The sequence below is a fragment of the Camellia sinensis genome, unplaced genomic scaffold (genome assembly GCF_055761805.1).
Source record: "Camellia sinensis isolate YWXY unplaced genomic scaffold, ASM5576180v1 Unanchor13, whole genome shotgun sequence".
Taxonomy (NCBI): domain Eukaryota; kingdom Viridiplantae; phylum Streptophyta; class Magnoliopsida; order Ericales; family Theaceae; genus Camellia; species Camellia sinensis.
The window spans coordinates 1,040,109-1,055,351 of NW_028129009.1; the positions used below are offsets into that span (position 1 = coordinate 1,040,109).

Sequence of the window (15,243 nt, forward strand, 5' to 3'; positions counted from 1 at the left end):
TGAATAAGTTTTGTATTGTTTTGTTTTTTTAAAGGATTTGAATAATTTATTTTTAAATTCAGTGCCATATAGATAAAATTCAAAAGTTTGAACTAAATTTAGATTATGCCTGGCATGGAAAACTCAAACAATTAAAAACTTGAGTTGTATTTATAAATATGTAAATAATATTAAATATATTTATAAATTATTATATTTTAGATGATATTAAAATAATTTATATAATAGGACTGTCATCTGAACTGGATTAGAGAGAATTATTAGGTCTGTAGAATTCATCACGGCCCAATTTCAATAATTTAAATTGTTAAAAAATTACATTGATAGGATATTGATACTTATATGATCAAATTAGTTTTGTATAAAAAAATAAACAATTAACTAAAATTTGATCCGATAAAATAACTATCAATATTCAATTAATATAATTTTATATATATATATATAATACTTGACACATTTCACGTATTAAACCGTACAAATTATCAAAAACAAAATCCGTAATAAACATCCACAGGCCTAACAGGCCCCCTTCAATTATTATGAGCCCAACCCAAAGCGCTCCCATTTGCCAGGTCCCAGAGAGAGAGAGAGAGAGATCTTTCCACTGGAGTGAGAGAAAGAGAGAGAGAGAGAGAGAATATGGCTTCAACATCGGAGTCTGCGTTTTCTCGAGAGGGAAAGGGAGAAGGAAAGGGAGAGGGAGAGGGAGAGAAGGTGGTGAAGAAGAAGAAAGAGGGTTTGGGATGGATGGAGTGGGTGAGAGGTTGGTTGTATTTGGCATACGAGATGCTATTTCAGAGAATAATGGCTAGCCATTTGCAGAACCCAATGCCTTTGCCTCCTCTCCACGATCTTACCTGTATCATCACTGGATCTACCAGTGGTATTGGCCTTCAAATCGCCAGGTTCTCCTCACTCTTGCACATCCCCATTCACTTTCATTCTTCACTTTTACTATTTATTGTCCTCAAAATGTTTACAATTTTGGGATTTTTTTCCCTTTTTGATTCAATGATTATTGCGTTTTTTGTTTTCTGGTCTTAATGTTACTCTATTTCTCCCACGTAGCTATATAGTTGCAGTGAGAGCACAGATTGTTTTGGATTGTTGTATGAACAGGAAAAAAAATAAAAATTGTTTGTTAAACTGGACGACAATTAGGGTTCAAATGGACAGGGTCGTTTGTGAATAGGCTCGAGCTGATTGTTCGCATTCGGTTCGTTAATGTTTTTTCTTGGGTTTGAGAGCTTGTTAAAATCTTAATAAATAAGCCTAAATATATTAAGTTATACTCGTTAGTTGGCTCATTTAATGTTTATTAGGGTGAATTACTCTAACGGTCCTATAGTTTGGGCTTGTATAGTTTGGGCTTGTGTCATTTTGGTCTTGCCTTTTCAATTGTGACACATTTGATCATGAATTTTGAATTTTGTTTCAAATAAAGACAATTGAAGATACTATTAGATTTTTTAAGGGTAAAATCGTTAATTTAATAAAATATAAATTAATTTGACAAAAATAAATGTTAAAAATTATTTTTGAATTTTTAAAAATTATTTTTACCTACTAAAGATAAAATTATATAAAATTGATAAATCTTTTAGATATTTATTTCTTTTTTTTTTACCAAATTAATTTTTATTATGTATTTAGATGATGATCATGTAAAATTAATTTTTAAAAATTAATCATGTAATTTTTATTAATTTTTATCAATTTTACATAATTTTATTTTTGGTGGGTAAAAATAATTTTTAAAAGTTTTAAAATATTTTTTTGACATTTATTTTTATCAAATTAGTTTATATTTTATCAAATTGACGATTTTGCCCTTGAAATTAAGCAATGACATGTTAATTGTCTTTATTTGGAACAAGATTCAAAATTCAGGATCAAATGTGTCACAATTGAAAAGTCAGGGACTAAAGTGACCTAAGTCCCAAACTATAGGGACTGTTAGTGTAATTTGTCCTATTTATTATTCATATATTAAATAATGTAAAAATATGTATAAAAAATAAAATAAATATGTTATTTATATATTTAAAATATATAAATGTAAATAATAGCTAATTAGTAACTATAGATAATACATTTATATAATAATAGTGGTTATTATTATTTTAGTAAAACATTGACTTTTTTTTTAAGTATGTTTATATATATTGTATATATAATTGTATAATCAAAGTTTCAATAATAACTTTAATCTCGTACGCAAATATGAATTTATAATTTTTTTGATTCGTTAAGGCTCGTGAACAGACTTGAGCTTGAGTCAAACCTATGCCAACTCGGCTCGAGTTTGGTTCATAAAATTTTTGTCGAGCTCGAGCTCTAATTCATTAAAATCTTAATAAACAAGGTCAAACATACTAAAGTTCGGCTTGACTTTGCTTGTTTGCAACCAAATGGCACAATGGCGTGTAATTTGATGAAAGATACGGACACTAGAGCCTTAGATACAGTATAATGGTGAACTCTCCAACAAAAGTGGCTAGTTCAGGACTTTGATGAATTTTTTGCCTTCTATTAAAGAGAATGTCACGACCCAAACCCCACCCTAAACGGATTTAGGGTTTTTTGTTTGTAATTGTGATAAGATTTCATTGACATAATTTTGCATTCTTTTTGTTATAAACAAAAAAAGTTACTGGACATAAGGACATGTTTATTTTACTAGCTTCCATAATTGCGTGTTTCCTTTGGTTGGGCAGGCAATTAGCGGAATCAGGGGCTCATGTTGTAATGGCAGTTAGGAACACTAAGGCTGCTCATGAGTTGATCAGGAAGTGGCAGGAGGAATGGTCAGGAATGGGCCTTCCTCTTAATATTGAGGTATATAACACACTGAATCCTCCTTTAGGAAAAATGTTATATGTTTAAAAATTACAAAAATAGACAATATCAGGGGCATTCAGACGTCCCCACTGCAGGCAGAACAGCTCCTTTGTAATTCTACATCTATGGAGAATTGTATATATGATCTCTTTTGGTTTTTTGTCAAGCATCCTTTTTCTTAACCTTTTAGTTTCTTTTATTCTTAAATGTTTTATAAACAATGATAATTTATTATAGAGAAAAAGAACAGCAAATACTATAAAGATTATGCAGAATAAGAAATAACACAGGAAAAATAAAGTAGATCCCGACAACAAAAAGGAGTCCCAAAACTTCTCAAGGCAGAAACAATTATCTCTTTGCGATTCAAGAGTGGATCCTCTCTCTTGGCCAAACTTTCTGCTTCATCATTGACTAACTATCTTTCAGATTACTGTTTTAGTTTGCAGGACTGCTAATTCACTTGAAATTGTGACTTCTTAAGGTGATGGAACTCGATCTTCTATCCTTAGATTCTGTTGTGAAATTTGCTGAAGCATGGAATGCACGTTCAGGGCTTTTGCATGTCCTCATCAATAATGCAGGGATATTTTCAATTGGAGGTTAGTACATGAAGTATTCACTCCCTGAAATGTTAGTATCCATCTTGATATTTCCGTTCTCAGTACTATGTGGGTCCTATTTTTTATCTTCTAATGAAATTATTTGTATCCGGTAAACACTTTTATCGTAATAATGGGAGAGCCCAAGTACTTGCTTTCGGATTTAGGAACAACTCTCAGAGATCTTTTTTTCCTTTTGGAAGATATAAGAGTCACAATTTGCTAAAGCTAAACTTCCATTAAAGATTGTTTCCATGGAGTAGAACCTCCTTAGGGATTATATGGCTTTCATGAGGCTGATCTTGGGCCGCCATCTAAGCATGAATATACCTTCGTTTAAGAGAACATTTTAGTGTAGAAAGTCTCAAATTCAAGAAATTTGCAGTAGTGGCCTTTGGTGTCACCTCCAGTCAAGAGTTGGAGCCTCACAATCTCCAGCTAATATGCTTCTCTCATGCCTTCATTCATGGTTTGATTTTCTGGTGTCCTAGGTGTAGAGGAACCACACCAATCCATCTTTTAGTGGAGAATGGGTGGTCCTTTTCTCATTCTTTGGAAGTGTGTAGCTTGCGTGGTGTTTTAAGTAACTTAGTTGGAAAGAAATGCACAATTTTTTTTTTTTTAAAGATGAGATTGAAGATATTGAGAGCTTATGGGATAAAATTTGCTATTTGACATCTTTGGGCTCAATCGCTCCATACTTCAAGGGGATCCCATTCTTTTTATTTTGAGTGGTTAGAGAACTATGGGTGATGTATAATTGTATTTTCTTTATTTTAATTTTCTTATGCTTTTTTCAGTAGGCTTCTTCCCTCTTTTTTATTTTGTACTTTACTTTGATCGTTATTAATAATTGTTATCTTGCTAGTTTCATTGTTTGTTATTTGAAATATGGGTACTATTGTAATTTTGTGATATAAATACATTGGTGTTGGGACAAAGTCATTATCTCATACCACCCTATTCGGTTTGCTTTCCATCTTTTGCTTCTCTTTGTTCTTGCCTTCGATCATAACTTGGTATTAGAGCCTACGGTCAAATACATTTGTAGCTCATACAGGCTAAAACTCACTGATAATCCTCTAGTTGCTTCCATAATTTTTTACTTTTTTATTACCTTTTGTTGAATATCTAGTTTTGCTTCTCACTTCATACTGATATTGTGCACTTGAATTGTCCACTCTGCTAGGCGCCAACTAGGATGTTATCTGTTGAGTTGATTGATTGTGAAGTACACTTCTTGTTATGGCCCTCAATTTGTTTTTCCTTTTGGATTGATTTGTCTGGTAAAAATATCTTTTTCGCAATCTGCTTCTATCTAACTTCTTAATATAAACAAGCTGAGGTTACTTTTTATTTCTTTTCTTCATGGTTAAACTGATATCTCTTGTTTTTCCGTTCTTTAGAACCACAAAAATTCTCAAAGGACGGGTATGAAGAACACATGCAAGTGAATCATCTGGCTCCAGCACTCCTTTCAGTATTGCTTTTGCCCTCTCTTATAAGAGGTTCTCCAAGCCGAATTATTAATGTGAATTCCATTGTAAGTCTAATGTCATGGTATACATGGATAGACATATGTTTAGGTGTTTATATACTAATATGTTTCTGTTCTGAATTTTTTATTATCTAGTAGTTGAAATATTATTGTACTTCATGTCTCCTATCAATTTTTGTGGAGTTACCAATTATGTTTTTGGTTGAATGTTTGTAGACCCAAATTTCGAAACATGAAGTGTTTCAACACATTTCAAAATTCATGTTACAAATGTCCACTGTTTAGTTTTTTTTGGACTAAACAGTGTTGATTATTTGAATAGTAGGTTCCTATTTCTGACCTGTATTCGAGATCGTTAAATACACATTTTAATTGAATGAAACCTCCGATTAATGAAGAACGAAAAAAAGAAAAATAACGGAAGACAATTTAAGAAAAAAAAAATATTTTATTGAAGTTGTAGGGATTCAGAACCCTTAGATACAAGATACAATTGTTGGGTTTGGAACAATTTACCTATTGCTTGCCATTATATTAGATGTTTGTGGTGTAGTATAGGCTCTTGAATTCTCTTGGTTTCTCTGACTTTTGATTCCTTTCTCTCTCTCTGATCTCTTGATTTCTGATCCCCCTCTCTTGTGTGATGGTCCTCATATTTATAGAGGGTCATCCATGTGACAAGAGTGCTTCATCTTCAATTTGAATTTCAAATTGAATGATAATGCCGCTTGAATTTAGCGTCATCATATCTGATTAACCGTACTAATCCTTTGGGTTTCATCCCATATGGTGTCCTTGCTGTAGGTTCTACAAGTGTCATCTTTGTAGGCTTTACGTGTCATTTGAGTATCTTAAATAACGTCGCTAAGAGACAAAGATATTTTATTTATGCACTTCAACGGATCATATTGATCATTGTATGAAGTGATTACCTACAATATTTGTGTCATAGGCTCTATACGTGTCATTGACTGATTGATTTTAGGAAGTGATTACCTACAATATTCATATCATAGGCTCTATATGTGTCATTGACTAATTGACCATATTTGAAATCTTAACATAAATTTGGTTGAAATTTATGTACCAACAATGTTATATGTAAACTATGTGATTTCATTTAACACTCTTTTTTGAGCTATTTGTGCTTTCTTTTTCTTTTAATATATATTTTTCGTTTCCAATAAGTGGATGTGGGATTTTAAACAAATGGAAAGGCGTGAATGTTGAACTTATAATTTTTCCAAGCATACGAAAATTATTATTTTCTCTTTTAATTTTTTGGGGAGATAAAAAATTCGAATTAGTTGATATAAAACATATTAGAGCTAGAAAACGTTACCTCATAGTTCTGGAGTATGTTAATTCTTTCTTAATATTGCTTTGAGTGCAATCTTCATATAATACATGACCTATGTGATTCACCTGCAATCTTTGTTGATTGAAGACTTCAAATAATCATCTGTAAAGTGATAGTGAGTTTGATCACTTGTAAACCTGTTTCATGCTAATTACTCTCTTGTAACACATGTAAACCTGAGAACAGTTGTTCATTTATCTTTTGTGTAGATGCATTACGTTGGATTTGTTGACACAGAGGATATGAATGTTGTTTCTGGTAAAAGAAAATATACAAGTTTAGTGGGATACTCAAGCAGCAAATTGGCCCAGGTGCAATCTATTCTTTAGAAGTTACAATACTTGAAAAGGATTTTCTTTCCCTTTCTTTTTCTTATTTTAATTGAGCTATCGCCACGTATATTTTTTGAGGCAAAGAATAGTAAAAAACAGCTTCATGTGATGGCTTGCGTACCTGACCTTGCTTTCTCTTTTCCATTCATGCTCATCTTTGGTTTTTGTTTGTGTGTGTGGAAGAGGGTAGGTCTTTGTGTTCTAACTCGTGGATGACTGAAATGAACATTCTGCCTGGGTTTCCTTCAAATAATAAAGAATTGTTTCCTCCGGCTTTGATCATTTGTCCTCGACCTTCTAATTTTTTAAAAAATCTGAATGATTGCGAGGCCAATGAATTTGTGTTGTTATCAACTATCCTTGAGAGTGTTTCTTTATCAAGTGCTTCGGATGGCAAAAGGTTGTGGACTTTTCGTTCTTCAAGGGTTTCTTCTTACTAATTCTTTTTTTGATAAGACCATCGATGATTTTAATGTTCCAATTTGTCCCTTGCAAGTTCATTTGGGGTGCATATGTAAAAGTGTCCGAGAAACTTAGTGGATTGTCCTGGTTGACCAGTGACTATTCTGGTTGACAAGTTTGATCTTGTTTACTCCTTTCCTACTTGCTAATTGTTGGTGACACTATAGATATTCTTTGAAGGTCCTCACCAAGCATTGCCTATTTTGAATGTTGATCCTTATATAGATAAAATCAAGTTTAGTATTCATTTGGAATCAATATAATCAATCAAGCATTCATCTCAAACATTCATCGCAAGATATATAAAGTACAATGCAAGGAATGTAAAGAGCATAACGACAAAGACTTATATTGGTTAGGCACACCCCAAGTGCCTACATCCACTCCCTGCCTTCCCTGCCGATATTATCTCCACTAATCTCAAATAGGCTTTTTTTAGGTTCACCCAAAACTCTTACAACTCTTGGTTTTTCCTAGGGCAACCTACACGTTTACAATCAACCATGAAAAAACAGTCAAAGGGTTTTCTTGGACTCACCCAAAGCCTTTAACCTACCCATCAACAAATAGCACACTTGGAAACGGAATTTTGTCGATGCCTTTCAAAGGCTGTGTTGAGACACCAAGTGTAGTTGTGTGAGGGTGACAATGTATACTACCGACGGATTATAATAGTAGGATGAGAATTATACCTTCAAGAGAGCTTCCTAGGATTTCCAAAGAAGCAAGCTCTCAAGCACCAAAGTGCAAAGAAAGCTTTGGCCCACAGACACGTGGAGTTTAAACAAAGAATTATCATGGGTCGGCCAATTCCCTTGTGGGTTAGCCTATAGCCCATTGTTGAGCTATACCATGCTCTGTACTTCTCAATGAGTCTGCCTGTACTCTTGAATGGTCAATCCATACCAGACGGCCTAAAACTTGGTCAACCAACATATTTGGCTGGCTGCCTACGACCTTAATAGAACCTAGGCAACAAAAATGTTCAGTATTTGTTATGTCCTAATTTTAAACCTTCACTTCTCAATTATTTACCGTCAAAGAAATTACATTAGACTATTTGCAGTTTGCACATTATTTTTTTTTTATGAAGATTATTTGTTTCAATCATGGGCATCCACACTACTCTACATGTCCTTTTCTACATCTACCGTTGAATAAAGTGAATTTAGGTATTCACCTTTTTGTTACTTTATTGTTTCCCCTTATTTGAAGTAGCTATTTTGATATCGTAGTTCTTGCTGATTACCTTTGTAATAGTTGATTATATTCTTTTAAACTATGGGTGGGTTTGGGCTGGGTCAAATTCGGGTTGCATGTTAAATTGAGGGAGCCCGCCCATTCAGTTAGCAACTGCGTTGTATTCAGATGGGTTTATGTTCAACGCTACATTGTCAATGTCACGTTGGAAGGGCAAATATAAATTCACCTTTTTCTTTATATGCTCAGCTATAAAAAACTGAGGTTGGAAACTTTGGGTGGCATTTGAATGCAGGTTATGTTTAGTAGCATCCTCCATAAACGGCTGCCTGCTGAAGCTGGCATAAGCGTAGTATGTGTATCTCCTGGAATTGTCCAAACTAATGTTGTAAGTTCCATGAATATTTCAATTTCTTCATCAGTAGATGTCTTATATCTGTTGTTATGTCTGCATATATTTTCGAACAAATTTGTATTTCTCAATGCGAAAAGAACTACCATAGCAATAAAAAGACTTGATCAGTGGAATCTCAGGAATCAGGTTGATAAATCTAGGGTAAATATATGGAAGCAATAAGCAAGAAATTATGGCCTTGTTTGGTTTGTTTTTAAGAAACAAATTTTGGAAAAAAATTTCTACAATTTTGTTTGGTTTAGTGATTTTAGAATTTTTTTTCCAAAATCATTTTCTTTCTCCTACACATCAATCAACCACTTTTTCTCTCTCCTCTCTTCTTCTCAATCACTTTTTCTCTCACACACACATTTACTCAACTATAACAAAATATCAAATCATCCCAAACTCCCATACTCCAAAACTATTTCCAAACTATACAACCAAACAAACCAAAAAAACTTCTATACTCTTTCTCCAAACCAAACCAAACCAAACCAAACACACCCTACATCTCCATATATGCAACCTCATATGTTTTAGGCACAACAAATTACCAAAAGTCCATATATTCATATGCTCAGGTCTACCATCAGTAAGCCACTTGCCTAACATTCTGATAGTTAATAATTAGATCTGTCATCCTAAGGAGGTGGGTGGTTTGGTGCGTAGAGTTTGGTGCAGTTTAATGTAGGGCTTCGTTAGGGAAGTGGTTGTGGTGGTTTGTTAGAGAGCGGGATTGTTTATGGCGGAGGGTGGTGGCTTCTAAGTTTGGGGTTGTTGACGGGGATTGGCGGCTAGGGAAGTGATGGGGCCGCATGGGAGGGGTTGTGGAAAGAAATTTGCTTGGGGAGGGGGGAGTTTTGGGAGAGGGTGAATTTTCGTGTGGGTATTGGGGAGAAGGTTAGATTCTGGCAAGATAGATAGTGTGAGGAGATAGTGTTCGAAGTGCGTTTCCCTTTGATTTTTATCATTGCAAGGGATTAGGAGGCCACGGTTGCTTCTTATTTGGGGGGTGGGGAGGTGGCGGTTTGGGATATTCAGCTTCGGCGTGAGGTTCAGGATTGGGAAGTGAATCAGTTGGAGAGTTATTCGGCTTTCTATATGGGGCGGGCCTATCGGGTAGGGGGGAAGATGTGTTGATTTGGAGTATGGTGGGTGCTAACGGTCAGTTCTCTCTTTGCTCCTTTTATCGGAGCTTGGTGGGGGAGGTGGGAGATGTGTTTCCTTGGCAGAGTATTTGGGTGCCTTGAGTTTCTTCTAAGTTGGTTTTCTTTTATGGACGGTTGCTTTAGGTTGGAATCCTACTATTGATAATCTGGTTTGTCACAGGCATGTGTTAGTGAATCGCTGTTTTATGTGTGGTGTTGATGCAGAGTCCGTTGACCACTTATTTCTCTTTTGTTCTATTGCTTCTTGCCTTTGGGGGTTGGCTTGTTCTCTTTTTGGGATTACATGGGTACAGCCAAAGGGGGTAGTGGACATGTTGTGGAGTTGGAGGGGGGGGCCCGTATTGGGCGGTGTCGGCGATGGGTGTGGTTGTTGGTGCCTTTTTGTTTGATGTGGTTTGTTTAGCTGGAAAGAAATAGGAGAATTTTCCAAGGACTTGAGCGTCCGGTGTTGTGGCTGGAGGATCGGTTTTAGTTACCTTGTATAGTTGGTTGGAATGTAAAGTGCATCCCGATTTTTTTTCTTTCTTAGATTTTTTGGATGATGTAATTGGTTAGGCGAGTTTGGTTTCCTTCTATTGGTTGCCTTGTTTTTGTTGCATCATCTTGATGCTTTCTCAATAAAATTTATTATTTATCAAAAATAATAATAATTGGAGGTTGACTGGACTGTGGAGTGTCCTTTTAAATGAATAGGTGAGGTGATAAAAATCTGCTCACAAAGATTGGTGGAGAGTTCCAACAAGGAGATGGGTTTCATCTCACAAATTTGCAAAACAAAACACTATTAGTGCCATCCAACCAGTAGATTCTGCTGCGGGTGCTGCGATGAAGAAGTTAGGGACTGATTCTTTTGGATAGACTAAGGACCAACTGTGTTTGTGTGGTGTGCAGACAGAGTCAGTAGGCATACCATTTCCTTCAAGGGCTGTCCCTTTTATGTTGGTAGATGTTTTGCCCCAGTTAGATCATTTGATGGGCTTCTTGGTTGGATTGGGCTGATTGTTCCAGCTTGGTTGGGTCAGGCCCATGGCTATTCTGGGTGTAAAATTACCTCCCACAATTGCTCCCCAACTTTCACTTCCTTTGGTCTAAATAAACAGTGGAAGTTTTTTGTTGTTGTGACAGAACCATCTGTTGTTGTTTGGTCAGAGTGATATATGGATGTTGGGTATTGCTATCATGTGCTCCCCAGTTTCTTGGAGCAACTCTGGTTGGTTTGGAGTTATGTAATGTCCGATTGCCAAGAACCATGCCTAGTCGAGTTAGGACTTCAAGGAGGTAGATGTCTAGTTAGATCATTTGATAGGCATGGTTGGATTGGGCCAATTGTTCCAGCTTAGTTGGGTCAGGCCCATGGCTATTCTGAGTGTAAAATTACCTCCCACAGAATCACACAATAGTTTAAAGTTGAAAGGTGCTAGATGGAATACATAAACCCTCCCCCCCTTGCAATGTGACGATGACATATCTAGCTTTACAATCCTCTCTGCCTTGCAACAGCGTGTACATATCTTAATGAGAGACAAAAACCTTAGCTGTTATCTTTTAAAGGTTATTTTTTAATTGTGGTGCTCATTTAAAAAGCTGGGGCTTTTGCCCTAGCTTTAATTGGGACCCCCGCAAGTGGACGGTGGATTGGTCGCCCGGATTGGTTGGTCCAATGGGCCGGATACCGAGTTATCAAAAAAAGAAAAAAAAAAAGAGGTGCTCATAATGTACCATATTAATACATCTTCTGGAAACTATTAATGTCAGTAATTTTACTTGTCATTTTGCTTTGGTTGTTAATAAATGCATCATATATTTGACACAAAATAACTTGGTTTATTGCAGGCAAGGGATCTCCCCAAAATTGTTCAAGCTGCTTATCGCCTAATACCCTATTTTATCTTTAGTGCTCAAGAAGGTGAGGTTTCTTAAATGCTGGTGAATCTTTGAATTTGTTACGAGTGCAATTGTCTTGTTTAGTATTCAACTTTACAAATTTACCTCAATATGCATGATGTAAAGGAATCATCTTGCATTTACTTCCAATGGAATTGATCTAACTATTCATCAATAACTTCTGTCTTTTATTATTATTATTTTTTTGTAATTTTGTAAAAAATCATGTTTATTAAATGTTAATATATGTTTACCCAGGAAAAGAATTGAACCTGGTAGCTCTACCCTTATGGATTTCAAGCTCGCTCCAATATCATTCTACAACTTTAAATGATGCAATTAGAGTTTAACAATCAGGAATTTTTCACGTGTTCATTCTCTTTTCATTTGACGATGACAATGGTCCTCAAGTTTTTGATTTCGTGCTAAATCATTAACACTTCACCAATATGCTACAAGGTAATTGGTGAACTACTCTTTTCTTTCTCTTCCTCTTTCTTCATACAGTCATCCCCTCCTTCCCTTCTCTTTGCCTCTTCCAGTTGTAAGGATTCCAAGCAAAACCATTGTACTCCGTTTGGTTCCATTTATTTGCAATTTAATTAGCTTAAAATTTGAAATCACATGCTTGGTAATTGCACTTCAAAATGGTATGGTGTTCTCGAGTTTTAAAATTGGAAATCCTTGGCTGTCTGCCGAAAATCATACAATTAGACTAGAAGACATTTAATGTGATCTTAGAAGGCGGCAATGAAGGGGATGATGTTTCAGTGGTGGAGAGGGGTAGAGTAGAGGTTTGCAGTTTCGTGCATCCATGTATCACTTGGAGGTGAGATGGCTGGTTGAAGTAGAGAGAAGCCCAAAACAATTGTTTTGGAGCCTGAAGGCATACAGGACTGTTGTTTGGTTGGGATACTAACAATTTTACTAACACGATGTAGGTCCCACACGAAGTGATGGTGGCCCTACCAAGGCTTGAGAGTGCGTTAGCAATAGTTTGTTAGTGTTCTTAGCATTATTGTAAGAATTTTGATGTTTTTGAGAATAATGTCAAACATCTGCAAAATAATTGCCAACTAAGTAGTTTGATTTTGCTGCTGCACTGCAGGTTCTCGAAGTGCACTTTTTGCTGCCACTGATCCACAGGTTCCCGAGTATTGTGAGATGCTAAAAGCAGATGAGTGGCCCGTCTGTGCTTTCTTATCTGAAGATTGCCGTCCAACAAATCCTTCTGAAGAAGCGCACAACCTAGAAACTTCTTATAAAGTGTGGGAGAAGACATTGGACATGATCGGCCTTCCTTTGGATGCAGTGGAGACGCTTGTACAAGGGGATGAAGTTAAATGCCGCTATGGGGCTCATGAAGGGTAGCTTTTGTTTTCTTGAATCGTCAATTGTATTGTAGCTTGTATGAGCACAGTTCTGGATGTGTAGCAAAATTGTTTTTTGGTGTAGCTTTCGTGCTATGGTGCCGTCACTGGTTTGTTCTTAAAGGGAAATTTCACTGTATTTTAGTTCTTAGCTATTTTTGTCAACTAATAATTTGTGATGCAAATGGATCACAATCTGGATCGAATGGATTTCCCTATTTACAGGTTCAACTAACTATTTGACAGCCCTTTGCGAGAATTTGAAAGCAAATGCAAATGCATAATATGCAGATATTGTATAACTTAAGGTTCTATGTGTAGCCATTTTGTGGGGTTTATTTATTTTCATTATGGCTGATTGTGATATTAATTATGATTTAATTATATATATTGTTGTAATGTTGGTTATAATATGTTTTTAATTATGATTCAAAATATTTTTAGTTATATTTTATGTGATGTTTGGTTATTATTTAATTTTTTTATGTTATGCCTACAAGAGCTTGTTTGGGAAGAACACTTGGGTTAAAATCTATATAATAAGGCAAGAGGCTTTTTGAATCCGGATGTGACTTTTATACTTGTGTCAAAATTTGGACCATTAGATTGATTTAATCTAAGGGCTCAAAATATCTCATCCCATTTGTCTCTCTCATTTTTAACAGACCCTCTCTCTCTCTTACTCCCATTGTCTCTCCCATTTATCTCTTTTTTGATTTCAAATTTTGAAAACACACAGCCCTCCCTCTCTCTCTCTCTTTCCCTCTCCCTTCCCATCAGAGCCCAACCTTCCCTGTCGGAGCCCATTCCCTCTCATCATCTTCTCTCTTCCTCCATCTCTCTACCATCCCAATCTTCATCAACAGTGGCAGCCGCAAACACCCTTGAATATTGACGACGGCACCCCCTCTCTCTCTCTACCTCCATCGGAGCCCATTCCACCCAACCCTTGCTGGCAATTGATCCCCAAACCCTGTATTACTCTCTTCATCTTCTCTCTTCCTCCCTCTCTCTCTCCCAATCTTCATCAACAATGACGGAGCTATTGCAAAAGAGGAACAAGGGGACTGCAAAAGGGAACAATGGTGTTCAACAAAGAAATAATCCGGTATACATATGGTTCAGGTAAGCAAACCTGGGCTTTTTCTTTAATATTTATATTTCTATCTTTGGGTAATCTTTGGATGATCTTTACTCTAATTTTTAATTTTTGGATAATCTTTACTCTAATCTTTAGTCTTTACTGATAATGATCTCTATTCTAATCTTTTGATTGAAACAATTAAGCCTGGTTTTATAATTAATTAATCTTTAATCTAATCTAATTTACTCTAATTAATCTTTAATCTAATCTACTCTAATCTTTAATCTAATCTAAACTCTAATCTAATTTTATAATCTCTAATCTTTAGTCTTTACTAAACTCTAATCTAATTTTATAATTAATTAATTAATTTCAACGTTAATTTTTGTGATCGAAACATTTAAACATTGATTCGGTGAAACATTGTCCAACATTGTGTTTGATGTTTACAGTTTGTGATTGATCATTGTTTTGGTTGGTTGTGTAGAAAATTTATAAGCCTGATTTTTTAATTTTTTCTTACAATTATCATTATTTGGGTGGGCTAGGGGGGAGCAAGAATCAAATTTTTTAGTCTGGTTTATAAAAATTTGGGCTTATTAAAATCAAATTGGGTATATTAAAATCAAATTTATAAGTATGGTTTATTAATTTTTTCTTCCAATTATCAACTAAACTTTTTTTTTATATATATATTTTTTCTTATTTAAATCTAAACCAAATTTCATTTTTTTTATTTCAACGAATAGGCTCTTAACAGAATTATAGAATTCACGAATAGGCTCTTCACAGTATCATACTGTTCAAGCAAAAGTCTTTGGAATTGGTTGTTGAGAGTTTCATTGTTTTACATTAGTTTAATTGAAGTGGGTTTGAATCCCAATGGAACATCTATCTTATGGATTTAAAGGTTGAGATTGTTCATTTGACCGTTGGATATAGTTTGAAAGTTGAAAACATTTCAAACCCATTTCACTCCTCCTTCACCGCCTAAAACCCATTTCATCAACACTATTTCTCTCTCTTTCTTTGCCATAGTGG

General features: G+C 35.2%; 1 protein-coding gene across 3 annotated transcripts; it reads left to right on the top strand.

Annotated features, from left to right (window-relative positions):
- Positions 1-557: 557 nt before the first annotated feature.
- On the top strand, positions 558-13,420 carry LOC114280809 (dehydrogenase/reductase SDR family member FEY). 3 transcript variants are annotated; one of them, XR_003635716.2, is made up of 9 exons: positions 558-908; positions 2,721-2,841; positions 3,329-3,446; positions 4,853-4,989; positions 6,514-6,615; positions 8,594-8,686; positions 11,698-11,770; positions 12,007-12,207; positions 12,857-13,420. XR_003635716.2 is itself a non-coding variant. In XM_028223198.2 (8 exons), the coding sequence occupies exons 1-8, from the start codon at positions 643-645 to the stop codon at positions 13,117-13,119; spliced, it is 1,173 nt and encodes a 390-aa protein (XP_028078999.1). In that variant the 5' UTR covers positions 558-642; the 3' UTR covers positions 13,120-13,420. The 3 variants fall into 3 exon arrangements, 2 of the variants coding, with proteins under 2 accessions (XP_028078999.1, XP_028079000.1); XM_028223198.2 differs by lacking the exon at positions 12,007-12,207; XM_028223199.2 differs by lacking the exons at positions 8,594-8,686; positions 12,007-12,207.
- The last annotated feature ends 1,823 nt before the right edge of the window (positions 13,421-15,243 follow it).